Source organism: Pungitius pungitius, chromosome 5, assembly GCF_949316345.1.
Source record: "Pungitius pungitius chromosome 5, fPunPun2.1, whole genome shotgun sequence".
Lineage (NCBI taxonomy): Eukaryota > Metazoa > Chordata > Actinopteri > Perciformes > Gasterosteidae > Pungitius > Pungitius pungitius.
In genome coordinates, this window is record NC_084904.1 from 19,216,473 (window position 1) to 19,228,820 (window position 12,348).

General features: G+C 48.3%; 1 protein-coding gene across 1 annotated transcript in view; it reads right to left on the minus strand.

The window, feature by feature from the left end:
- Positions 1-1,021: 1,021 nt before the first annotated feature.
- si:dkey-91m11.5 (PH_BCR_vertebrate and RhoGAP_Bcr domain-containing protein) overlaps positions 1,022-12,348 on the minus strand; it is a 20,060-nt gene continuing 8,733 nt past the window's right edge. Inside the window, exons 2-22 of the mRNA XM_062562182.1 lie at positions 11,191-11,378; positions 10,449-10,634; positions 9,505-9,612; positions 9,221-9,281; positions 9,085-9,137; positions 8,841-8,981; positions 6,907-7,028; positions 6,417-6,582; positions 6,023-6,142; positions 5,784-5,859; positions 5,568-5,672; positions 5,387-5,461; positions 5,144-5,241; positions 4,814-4,945; positions 2,780-2,839; positions 2,538-2,647; positions 2,253-2,392; positions 2,007-2,141; positions 1,757-1,862; positions 1,332-1,491; positions 1,022-1,244 (exon numbers count right to left, since the gene is read on the minus strand). Of these exons, the coding sequence (XP_062418166.1) occupies positions 1,155-1,244; positions 1,332-1,491; positions 1,757-1,862; positions 2,007-2,141; positions 2,253-2,392; positions 2,538-2,647; positions 2,780-2,839; positions 4,814-4,945; positions 5,144-5,241; positions 5,387-5,461; positions 5,568-5,672; positions 5,784-5,859; positions 6,023-6,142; positions 6,417-6,582; positions 6,907-7,028; positions 8,841-8,981; positions 9,085-9,137; positions 9,221-9,281; positions 9,505-9,612; positions 10,449-10,634; positions 11,191-11,378 (2,432 nt within the window). The 3' untranslated portion in view covers positions 1,022-1,154. The remainder of the gene's footprint in view (positions 1,245-1,331; positions 1,492-1,756; positions 1,863-2,006; positions 2,142-2,252; positions 2,393-2,537; positions 2,648-2,779; positions 2,840-4,813; positions 4,946-5,143; positions 5,242-5,386; positions 5,462-5,567; positions 5,673-5,783; positions 5,860-6,022; positions 6,143-6,416; positions 6,583-6,906; positions 7,029-8,840; positions 8,982-9,084; positions 9,138-9,220; positions 9,282-9,504; positions 9,613-10,448; positions 10,635-11,190; positions 11,379-12,348) is intronic.

Below are 12,348 nucleotides of genomic sequence, written 5' to 3' on the forward strand. Positions count from 1 at the left end.
TTTAGAGTTATAGTTTGTGCTACCAAGTGTTTCAGTGATTTGAAGAAGAAAAAAATGAATGCAAGAACACCGTGTATCTTTAAGAGCAATACCAGGTATGTGCACGATAGACCTATTAATGAGCCACTAGACGTGGATATGAGTGAGTCGCTGTGCTACAAGAGTCCACCTAGGGGACTTTTGGTATTTGAGACGATCTCCAAGTGCGCTCATATCTGCAGTGGTTTTGTCCAATATAGGTAAGAGTACAGATGAGGAATGCAGGAAGCCACACGCACAAACATTAACTGAAGAATCAGAGCAGAAAAAAAACATGGGACACAAAATATATGAACAAAAGAAAAGTGTGAAATTTAAAATGATACACAGCTCAGTATACATTTCACAGATCAGGCCTCGCCCTTTTCCCGCAATAACTATCCTTTTACTCATCTGTACCACTTTCAAAATCAAAAGTATCACTTTTATCCACATAAAAGTTGGTTTGGGAACCACAGGAAGAGAAATGAGCTGAGAAAAGCCACAATACAAATAGCATAGCACAGATACCACCCGACTTTAATTGCTTTGGTCAACATGCCTGCATGTTGCTTTGCGTGTTAACTACAGCTTTCAGTCCCAAACTTTAAATGCTGTGAAAAGTGTGTGTGTGTGTGTGTAAACATTTGGTTAACTGAAACGCTCTATTGGCCATCAGCAGAGGTGAGACTTTAAACATGTCAAACATTTCTAGCAAAAAAAACATGTACAGACATGGAAAATACTTGCCTGTTCATCCGCCCTATTCACCCACAGAAATCTTACAATATGCAAATACAGCAGAAATCTCCTTCTGTGGACATGCAGCTAATGTCCACGTTGACAGGACAGTGGAAACAACTCCAAGTACAGTAAAGAATGCCTCTTGAAATCTGTATTAAATAAAAAAAATAAATAAAAAAAAATCATGTAGGGTTGTCATTCACTGACACAGCAGGCAGGCTCGCAAGTAAACCGAACCCCCCCCACCCCCCCACCCCAGGCTCCTTCTCCGGCTTCGGTCATGGTGGCGGTTTCTACTTGGCAACGCGCTGAAGGTTCCACCTAGTGGCTGCAACAAGCACCCTCGCCATGTCTGCCCCGGCAGGCGGCAAAGAGGTCCCAGTGTCCCGGGGTCATACTTCAGACGAGAAGAGAAGGCTTTGGCGTTTGCTGTCGGGGGTTGGGATGCCCTCTAGCTGGAGGAAGTAGAGAAGGACCTGAACCTGAACGACACAGAAAAAAGGGGGATCAGACCTGCGGTGCGGACCCAATTGTCAATTTCCCCGCGCCGGCGGCGGCGGCGGCTTTACCTGAGCCATGACCTCCAGGGACCAGCTGTCGTTCATGGAGATCGGCTGCGGGCTGTTCGAGATCTTGCTGTCCTTTTCGGAGGGCCGCAGCAGCGTGGGGCCGAAGACTGTGGCCAGATTGTGCAAGGACATCTTGTTGACGCTCTCGTTTTCAGTCACCCTGCAGGAGCGAAGGAACCGAAATATTGGGAACTCACTCAAGCGACGTAGCCAAAGCTCACCAACGTTAATTCATTGACACATCCTTCAAAGTCATACATGCTTTAATGCCCTGAAAAGCAAGAGAGATCTTTAATGTTCTGTGTCCTCTATTCATGACTTTCAAACGTCGGACAGTGTTTTACTACAGATACGTTTTTCACCAATAAAAATACAAAAGTCGTCTCGATTCATAGGAGGGAAGCGTGACATTTGTGAGCTTCTACCTTTTAAGGTGGTCCAACAAGAAGAGGAAGGTCACCAGGTTGGGCTCCGGTAGAGACAGCAGCAGGTTGAGCATGCAGCTCTCCTTGGCCACACAGTCTGAGAGAGCTGCAAGTGCACACACACACACACACACACACACACACACACACACACACACACACAATGAATGTGCCCGTTTCACACCTCGCCTTCCTTGTTGTTTTTAAAATTTCTGCCTAAATAAAAAAAATTTAAAAAGTGGCGACTGACCGATTCCATCAGCAAAGTTGGGGTACAAGTCGTCCGTGAAAAGAGGCTCCGGAAGCTCGCGGAAATACAGCTTCAGCGTTCCAGCGATGGCGTTCACGTCCATCTCCCTCATGGTGACGGACACGTCTCTGTTGTCTGCGGAGGGAGGAAAGGGGGCGCAGATGACACAGCAGTCGGCAGCGGACAAAGAGCCTGGCGGGAAAAGAGAAACCCCCCCCAAAAAACAAATAATCGCGCTGAACTCACTTGAGTCGAAGGCGGCCTTCAGCGCCAGGATGTCGGTGGCGACGCCCGACACTCGGTAGATTCCCACCTCGTCCATCCCTCGCCGCTCAATCTCCTCCACGCACTGCCTCACTATGAGAGGGACCTTGGAGCGCTCTCTCCTGGGGGGGGGGGCGAAGTCACACAGAAACAAAGGGAGTGCAAGTGCGTCTTAGTTTCCCTTCAAGCTGCAATGTTGCACTTGGTTGGTTTTCACTTTAATTCGTTGTCAAATCAAAAACACACAACGGCGCGCCATCGACTCACTTGGTCACGACGTTGATCTTCACTCCAAAAACGCCGGACTGTTTGCGCGAAGGCGTTCGCTTTAAACTAAACTCTCTGCTGGTGAACTTCATCGAAAGTTTCACCTCGATCTGAAACAAGTGAGGAAAGCGGGTGTCGTTTCGGAGGGACTGCGCCAGCAAAGTTGTAAAGTGGAAAGCTGTGCAATGTCATCGTTTCTCTTTTCACCAGGTTGCTAAAAAGGAAAAAATAAGGAAACGTACCCCATTCATATTGATGACTGTCCTCTGCCAGTCTTTATTTTGCAAAGTCTGAGGATCCAGCTGAAAGAAAAAAACAATTCAATTTGTTGTCACTTCACATGGATTTCCTTCACCATGGGAAGCCAGGTAGTCCGAGATCTACCTGCTCAATGACTTCACTCGGCCTCACATGAACACAAACTCCATGTGACCAGGTGTCCTCCATCCATTTTAGTCATCTGACTAATAACAATCCCACAGCCTGTATATACGCTGCGAAGCACTGGGCAGAGGTTCGGGTCAACCAAGAAACCATCAAATCTCACCCAGATAATCCTTTATTTCAGGGAAAATCTAGTCTTATGTTACGCTTTTAGTAAAAAAAGAAAAGAAAATGATATAACAAAATAACCAGAGAATAAGAGAAAGCAAAAAAATCTTCTTAACAACAACATCGCGTGTCGGTTCGTCCACAGCTTGTTTACTGTATACCTTTGGTCTGAGCAGGCTGCTGCGGACTCGGCCCCACAGACGGGCCCCCGTACTCGGGGGTTTCATTTGAGCCGCGTCTCTCTCTCCCTGGAGCCCGACGCCGACCCCATCCACGATCCCCTCCGCTTTAGGATTACTGTCACTCATTCTTTTTTGGCACGAACCTTCCCCCGACTAAAGGCCGACAAACCCAGAAAAAAACCCCACAGATTCCCTGATGGTCCGACGTCGCTCCCTCGACCGCCAGCACTTGATTTTGTTGCCTGAAATAATCCCGATGATCTTCTTCCACGCAGGCCAGTCCAATCTTTCCGCGACTTCCTGTCATCTTCCCCTCTTGGTATCGTTATAATCGAAATCCTTTTCATTCCACAGGGAGTCAGAGAGGAACAAAGCCACGGAGCCTCCCCTCCCCTCTTCTCTTCTCTTGTGTGTTGTTGCACTTCCCTGATGGATTTGGGGGATTAACTAGCAGAGAATCTCCTCCTACCCTCATTACCAACATGCTCACGCCTGCCGCTGGGGGGGACTGTGGGCTGGTGGGGTCGCGTCCACGGAGCCCCGGACAGGATCCTCTCTGGCCCATCAGTGACTGTTTACATGGGACTCCTCCCGTCCGCATCGAAAGCAAAAGCTTGTATCGAAACCCGTCATTTAATCCCAACGTGAACTCTTGAAATAATTCAATTGTTGGAACTAATTTGACGTGGTCCCCAACAAAGGCAGGAGAAAGGCCAACGTGACCCACCGGGTCGTCTGTCTAAGCGATTTAAAACACCCGACATGTGTCCTGTGGGCTCCTGAAAAACATGTCAATTATCTGGACGGGTTCGGACCGACCTGTCCGGTGGGCCTCTCCTCCCCCCCCCCCCCGTCATAGTCTGGAGCCGTGCCGACACGAGACTAATCCGACCTCTGTCATAACACCCTCACAGGGGTCAACCTGAAGGGGCTTTGTGGAAAAACCTAATGGCTCACTTCTTTTTCATCAGGAAATGTCTCCCTAGGGCAGGATTAGCTGTGGTGGTCAGCGGCGCAGATAAATTGCGCCACTGTGGAGGTACCAGCATCAATCAAGAGGTGGACAAGTTCACTCCACACAGGCAACCTTTGTTTCTCCCATTCATGCGAGTGGAACTGTGTAGATTTGAGTTCACGTGGAGTCTGTAAATATTGACTTTTAGTTTTTCCACTGTTGCCTTGTGGGATACAGCATCACGTTTTAGAGGAAAACATTTTGTGTATCGCACCAGAATGCCAGACAGTGACTAGTTGACTGGCAATACAATAAAATAACATTCCCATTTTGGGAAATACACTTTTTATGATGTATAGTCGTATAGTCTGACGAGGTGCGTTTTTTCCACCGGAAACCCCTTCTTAAAAGGTCCCACCATGTAAACACAGTTTGTTCATGTTCTGATGTTAAAAGTTTAAATACTTATAGTGTTTGTTTGAATTATCTTTTATTGTTATTCAGTCTGGACCTTTTAAACTGGTCGCCCCAAAAAACACAAGCGATTATCTACCACCTGAACCGGGCCCACCCCAATTTGTCCGCACCTTTATTTGGCCTTTGGCCACGATCTTGTCTGCAATCTCTCCGTCTTCTTTGCTCTGCTTGGTTTTGTGGCAGCGCTTCTCATAGCAGAGCAACCTCAACGTCTGAGAGCCCTCCAGCTCAATCTCAAACTCCTGGAACAGACACACAGCAAAAAACACGCCCTCCGGGTTTCAGCCCACAGCGCAACTATGTACTTTTAGTCCATGCACCAAACACTCTTTCTGAGCATCTCGAAACGAAGATGGAGAGAGAGACGCACAGTTAAATAAACACATATTAGTGGCTCTGAAGGTGGATCTCTACTCACTAATTCCGGTGTGCACTCTCACCTCGTTCCAGTTGGGCTCTGTAGAGTCTCTGTACACCCGTGTTTTGGCTTTGTTGACAAAGTAGCCGAAGGAATCCACCTCCAGGGAGCAGTAAAGGTCTAACGGAGATGAGCAGAACTAGTTACAACGTGTTGAATCAAAAATTATAAACAGCGATGACACAGAGGATGACGAGAAGCAGCCGCATGCTCCCTCTAGAAATATTCAGCGAGATGACGCCTCGTCAAAGAACGACCGACTTACTTAAACTGTGTTTCAGCCCCGACGCAGAGTGGACGATGACATTTAGGAAGCCGTACAGACCAGAAGATTCATCATCTGGGAGAGGGTAACGTCAGGTTAACAAAAGAGATACAATACCTAAGTGTAGGTTTATTGCAGTGCATTTTAAACCCTAACATGCACATCGCTTTGTGAACCCTACCTTCCTTATTCATGGTCATTGGAATCGTGTGAACAGTCTGCAGTTTCACACACGAGTTGGTAAGCATCTGCAGCTCCAGGGAAGTCAGGGAGGAGCTTTTGAAGCCTGCGGGACACAGTCGAGGTGATTGCTGGGTCGCACCAACACGGCATCACAAATGTTGCGCTAGAACTTGATTGTCTCTTGTAAAAAAAAAAAAAAAAAGTTCCAACTCACACTTCTTCTGCTGCTCGCGAACGATCTCCCTCCACTCGGCACGCTCGTAGTCAGAAGAGATCAGGAACGTGAAACCCTGAAATAAATAAAAAGGTAGGAAATATTTTGGATATTAAGAGCGCTCTCACAGTGTGACGGCACACTTGTTACCAGTAGAGGGCAGCAGAAGCCACGTAAGAAGTGGGTTAGTGACCACACCAGACATTTAAGATTAACCGAGGAACCTTCTCCGGACTCACCTTGCCGTTTCGGTTGGCCACTCTAAACGCCATGTTGGGCGACATGTGAAGCAGCAGAGACTCCTGTTCCAGCAGCTTCTTCCTCAGTCGCTCGACCCCCTTGGGTCCTTTGGTGGTTCTCTACAGATCAACAGCACAGAGTTAAACGTTTTTAGACATCTGTGTGCTAATACGTTTCTCATTGCGGTTTTAGTTTCATCTGCAAAGCGGTCGTTGCTGTGGTGTCACCTCAAACCACCAGTAGACCAATGTATCAAAAAGCGCATAATTCAGAATCAGAACCCATGCATCGCCACATATGTTACACATAGAGGAATGTGATGATTGGTGAGATGAAATAAGATCAGGTCAAATTTCGAGGCGTGAGTTTTCTGTGCATCTTTAATGTCTTGACCTTCTCTCTTTGGATCTCGTTCTTGATCTGGGAGATTTTGATCTTCATGGCGTCGATCTCCTCCTCCTGGACCAGCGGGATGGGGCTGGACTCGCAGTCCTCGATGGTCTGGAACGTCAGGTCGGCCAGTGGGATGTACCACTTACAGTCATACTGTTGCCCTTTCCTGTTGGAGCACAGAGTGTGTTGTTTGTATAACAACGTCATTTTTGTCCCTTCACCCAGTAATCATCATGCTGCCCTGCACTTTCACCAGGATGTGTTTTTTTTTAAAGCGGCATGAAACCAACAGCAACAAGAGCCACATGCTTGAAAACTGTTGTAACGAAATTATAACGTTCATCTCAACCTGCAACCGCCGGTTGGTCACAAGGAAGCGGTTCCATTTCCAGCAAAGCAGAATTTAACTTTAACAAGTTTAATGGTTGGAGTGAACCAGTAAACCTTGCAGGTCACCTGACCCCGGGCCGGACTCCAAACCCAGACTCACCCGGCAGCCTGTTTCTTCAGCTTGGTGCAGAGCAGCAGGTCGGTGAACAGGAAGACGTGGCGGAGTTTCCTGGAACCTTCGACGAGCTCCACCATGAAGCAGTCCCTCAACAGCTGCCGGTTCTGCAGACAGGAAAAGAAAAATCACTTCATTACTTCAGTATTTTTTTAACGCATGAAACTGTAACCGAGAATCAAGATGCTTTCAACAACGGCTGGAAATGAAGTTTAAAATCACAGATTAATATTGATGCTCAGTTGAAACGGCTTTAATTTGGGGTTCAAATAAAATCATTTTGTGCAGACGTTTGTACGTGTTGGCGGAAGTAAACACCAACAGAGACAATAGATCGACCACCAGCGGCCTCCTCGGTGAGCCGCGCGGCCACATCATTGCTCGGCAACGAGTGACGTCACTGCCAACAGCCCTCGGCCTTTTGACCCCTGAAGGTCAGAGGCCGTTTGCAGCGACATCACCTCCTTGCCGAGCAAACCACGGTGCGACACAAACAAGGAAGCCGATGCACTGTGGCTTTCCTGTCCTGTGTTCTCAGGACACTCCGGTTCAGTGCAGGCTGGTTGCATGCCTTTTTGGGAAGCCCCTCAAATATGTTAAGCACTGTCCTGGTTTCAAAGAGAAGAGGACATCCGCTCATTAGGCTGTAACACAAACACAACCAGAACTTTGTCAATAATCCAGTGGGCACACGGGAGCCGGAGCTGCCCCTCCTGGCACTGCGGTCCGCTTCGTGGCGTGGACCATAAGGAGACGCTGAGCAGAGAGACGTGTGCAACCGGTGGCGCTGAAACAAAGTTTGTCGACAGCCGATCCCAACGAAACGCGGCGTTACGCGCTGGCTCGTTATCCGTCAAATCTCCTGCCGGGATTTCCGCTTTCCTCTCAAAATATGTAGAAGGCCGTTCCCCCAAGAACTTTTCTTTGACTTAAATTTCCCACCCACCCAGGTGGGCCGGGCCAGCTTCCAGAGGAAAAACAGAGGAAGTTCTCATTTGGTTCATCTGAATCAGAGCCCCGAGGTGCGTGCCGTGGGGGAGGGGGGGGGGGGGGCGCATCAGGAAGCGCCGCTAAGTCGGTACACACCCAGCGCAGGAGTCTGCTTAGATGGCCAGATTCGTAAAAGGGGGGGCGGGGGCGCAGGTCATTTCTGGGAAGCTGTGTCGAGACTGCGGCAGGGAAGGATGGGAGGAATTGACAGGTTTTCCTGATTTGAGAGAGAGAGAGAGAGAGAGAGACCCTTTGCCTCCAGAGCTTTGTCACAAGCATCCTCCATTGTGTCGACTTCCTTCAAACGCCAAACCAGACACGCTGAGATGAGTCAGCAGAAACCTGACTCACGATCCGGTTTTATTGCAGCTTCCAGACACCTTGTGCTCACAGCTTGCGGGGGCATCTTAATCTTCATGTTAAATTACACAACACTCGTGATTCGGGGAGTAAAATCAAGCAACTGAAAGTGTTAAAAACGTGAAAAAACCTCAAAGAGAAAGCGTCAATTGAGAACCTTTAGTAACACGTTATCTCACAACATATCGCACCATTGCCTTTGTAAACTACAGCCACACACAGTCACGCAGTCCCGGACTGTGACCTTTTCCTCGGCCTCAGCTGTACTCTGCGTTTAGCTCTAATTACCAATTGTTACCATTCTCACACAGCGAGCCTTTTAGCTGCCAAACGTCATCACAGCGAGTGTTTTGGCATCGAGCACCAAAGCCTCGCAGAGCCACTGGCCTGACCGCAGCCTCCCAGTCTGGGTTTAATGAATAACAATTTTGCGCCTGAAAGTTACCGCAAATCAACAACAACAACAACACGTTGGCCACCTGGGCCACGTTCAAATCAAAAACAAATCGGCGGGAGTGCCCAACAGATTTGTCAGCGTGGTCCTGAGAAGAAGTGACTTCGGCACTGACCTCTCCCTTCTTGACGGTCATGGACTGTCTACGTGGGGTGATCTCTTCGTTTATACTGGACAGGAAGTTGTGAGAGATGCGCAGGGCGTCCTGCAGCAGCGGGTGGTCCGGGTGGCTGGAGGGCGTGTGCTTCAGGAGGTCCTAGAATAGGAGGGCAAAAGATCACAAATGATTAAAAAAAAAAATCCCCACAATAGGTCTTCGGGGCAGACACGATGTTGCTCCGTATTCGCGTTTGACCTACGTGCAGAACGAGGGTGCTGCGCGTCACTCGGTCCACAGGTTTGTAGAGAAGAGCTGTGGAGGAGGCAGAGTCAGATCAAGTACTTCGCCATGTGGGTGAATGTGGAGGCCGGACGGGCCCTTCAATCAGTACTCACTCTCCAGTGAAATTTTAGCCAACTGGTCCTTGCAGTCCTTTGTGCTTTTGACCTTGAGATCCTGGCAGGAGGAAAAACACCGGAGGGGACGGAGAAGAAGAAATACCCTCATTAAAATCACTGCCCCGCCGCGCAATTAAAACCGCTACGAGCTGCGCAGGCTTTTACAGCCGTGGGGACGGCCCGAAAGCCGCCGCCCCCCCCCCCCCCCCCTCCCCCGTCATCACCCGTCTTCGGAGCAGCTGTGCAACATCAAACACCCGCCCCGCTGCGCGCTCACATACCTCGGATATCTCTGCAAACCCGGCGTTCGCCTGGCAGCATTTGTCCGCCGTCTCCACGGCGACCTTGTAGTTGTCCACAAAAGCCCGGTACACGCCGAGCTGGCTCGCCTGCAGGGCACAAGCGGAGCACCCGTTAGATTCCTCCTCGGCACAGTGGGGAGGTTTTAGCGTGTGACTGACACTGATCATTATTACGGGCGGAGTGGATGCAAAGGAGTATGATTTAATGTTTTTTTGTGTTTGTATATGAAGTATAAATGTTTTTTTTAAATCAAACAGTAAAGACGCAGGAAGCTCTTATTCAGCAACCTCCTGTACAGCGTTTGGTTCTCGCTCCCTGCCTGTGATGTGGTGAGGCAGAGGCTTTTATCTGGCCGGGGGTCGACTCCAGTCAGTCTGCTCACATGTGCACTGCAAGATCCACGGGGCATTTACCAGCAGCCAAAAGACGCCCAACAACCACCCCCCCCCCCCCCCCCCACACCCTCCCGAAGGTCTCCCCTCTTCATTAATGATCAAGCGCGCTGTGATTAGTTTCTGAAAGTTACTGACTTGACAAACGCTGGTCTGTTTGATCAAAGTCCAACATTCAGTTTGATGCTGCGAGGTTTCATGTTATTTGATCCAAAAGGAGGGTCGAATTCAGCTGAGGCGACGCTGTAATTAAGTTTGCGTGGCGGCTACGCACTCGTGCTGCAGTTAAACAACCGTTCCAACAACTGTCGCAGCATTTCACTCATATCAGCTCACTACACACTTACATTTCCCTGCTCTCAGACTTCCATATTTTCACTCAGTTGGGTCAAAAGAAGCAGGTTCCTTTTGCTTTGGCTCCGTATCAACTACAATGGATCTTAAAGGATATTTGCCATTTTTAAGAGGCCTCGTTGATTGTTGTGCTACTCATTCCATGCCAGCTACCGAAGCTAACCAAGACCACATACCAGTTTCTGGAAGAGGTCGCCCACACACTGCTGGGGACCCCAGTCCCTGACGCGGGGCAGCAGAGCGTCGTAGAAGTCCTTGTGGATCTCGTGGAGCTCTGGCACTTTGAAGAAGATGGTCTCTATCTGCTGGTTGCTGAGCATGGGCTGTGATGTAGTGGCTGCAGCCCTCAGAGGTTTCATGGGCTGGATAAATAATCACAGGCCGAAGGCAGGGATCAGTTACTGAATGTCATTCAGGCTTATCTTCAACAGGGAGAAGAAATGTTATTTAATATTTAGCAAAAGGTGAGCAAACAATCGTGGTTTTACTAGTTATTTCTTATTTAAAAAGTTAGATGCTTCACAAACTTACCCAGTTAGTCAACAACGGAATTAACTTTATTCTACTTAAAAAGTGTTTGGCCAATATTTGGCTAATATTAGCCAACATTGGCGGAACCAACATTGCAGTGACAGGTATTGTAGAGTTATTGTGTTGAATTGAGCAATGCAGGTTCTGGTTTTATCGCTTATGACTTCATCTGTGTGCAAGAGGAAGAACGTGTTTTCTGTCCTTTCGAAAACGAAGATAACTGTGTGAACTGACTCAGTAATGTCAGATAAACCGCAGTTGACTAGATAAGCTTTGCTATTAACGTTAGCTAACAAGCTCCACCTAACAAGCCGTTATGTTCAATGCTCTAAGTGATTCAAACTCGATGTTCTTATCTCCTTTGCGGGTGGTATAAATTGCACATACTATCAGCAGGGCCTCCAGGTGGCTGAGATAGATCTCCTCACTGGCCAGGATTCCTGACAGGACCAACTTTCTCATCTCCATCCCCTTGTCCTGGTCCAACTCCACCTGATGTAAGAACGCGGTGGAAAGAGAAAACTGTTTTTCCAAACTGAAGAGACGACAGATGATGAAAACATTATTTGGGTTAATGGGTTGGACATTTTAATAAACTACCCACACACCTCTGCGAACCCCCCCCCCCCCCCCGGGCAGCAGATATTGTTGTTGTTAGATTACTTACAGACCAGATTTGATTAAACTCTGTAGGAGTTTTACATTCCGAGAGGCCAGCAACCGGAGACTCGTAAGCGCTTTAAAAGAAGACAAATGGCTTTTCTAGTCCAGGAGTTGTTACTCCAAACAGGTCAAAGCCATCAGTCATCCCGGCTATCATGTCAGTAAGAGGCTCACTGCAGCACCATCCACTCCAACCATCACGCTAGTTAGTTTAAAGAACAAAAAAAAAAAAAAGAAACACACTGCGCGTTCTCCAAGCCCCACTGCCCTCATACTTCAGGCTTGAAGATCCCCAAGAGCACACATCATAGGATAAGAATACCACAGATAGGACGGAACAGAGCAGCGGGGGAGGGGAGCTGCGTCTCTCTTTCAAACATCTGTCCGCCCACATCATACTTGCTGAGCGCGTGTTTATCAGCATCGCCCCGTTTCATGCTCACATCTGGAGCTGCCCCGCCAACTGTGAATTTCGGTTTTTTCAAGTCCTCAACAGACTTAATGCTGGAGGGGAATTCTTCCTTGGTTTTAGGACACTGACTTTTACGCATCTAGTTCGGTTAACTCGGTTTAACGGAGCATGACTCGGCCTGTAAAAAAAAAAAAAAAAAGGTTGCATAATGCCCGCAACGGCCGTTGTATTTGCCTTGGGCTCCATTTACCAGGCCAGGAAACGCCGAGTCCCTTTGTCAGCCTCTTGATAAAAAATTTTTTTAAAAAAAGGTTATTCATTTTGTTAACGACAAACAGCAAGACTTGCTTGACTTATTGAGCGAGTATCTCAAAACTCTAAAGCAAAACTAGCTACTCTTCACAAGCGGTTTGTAGGAAACGCCGTAACTCTTTAATTTAAGACGGACACAGACGGACAAACAAATAAAA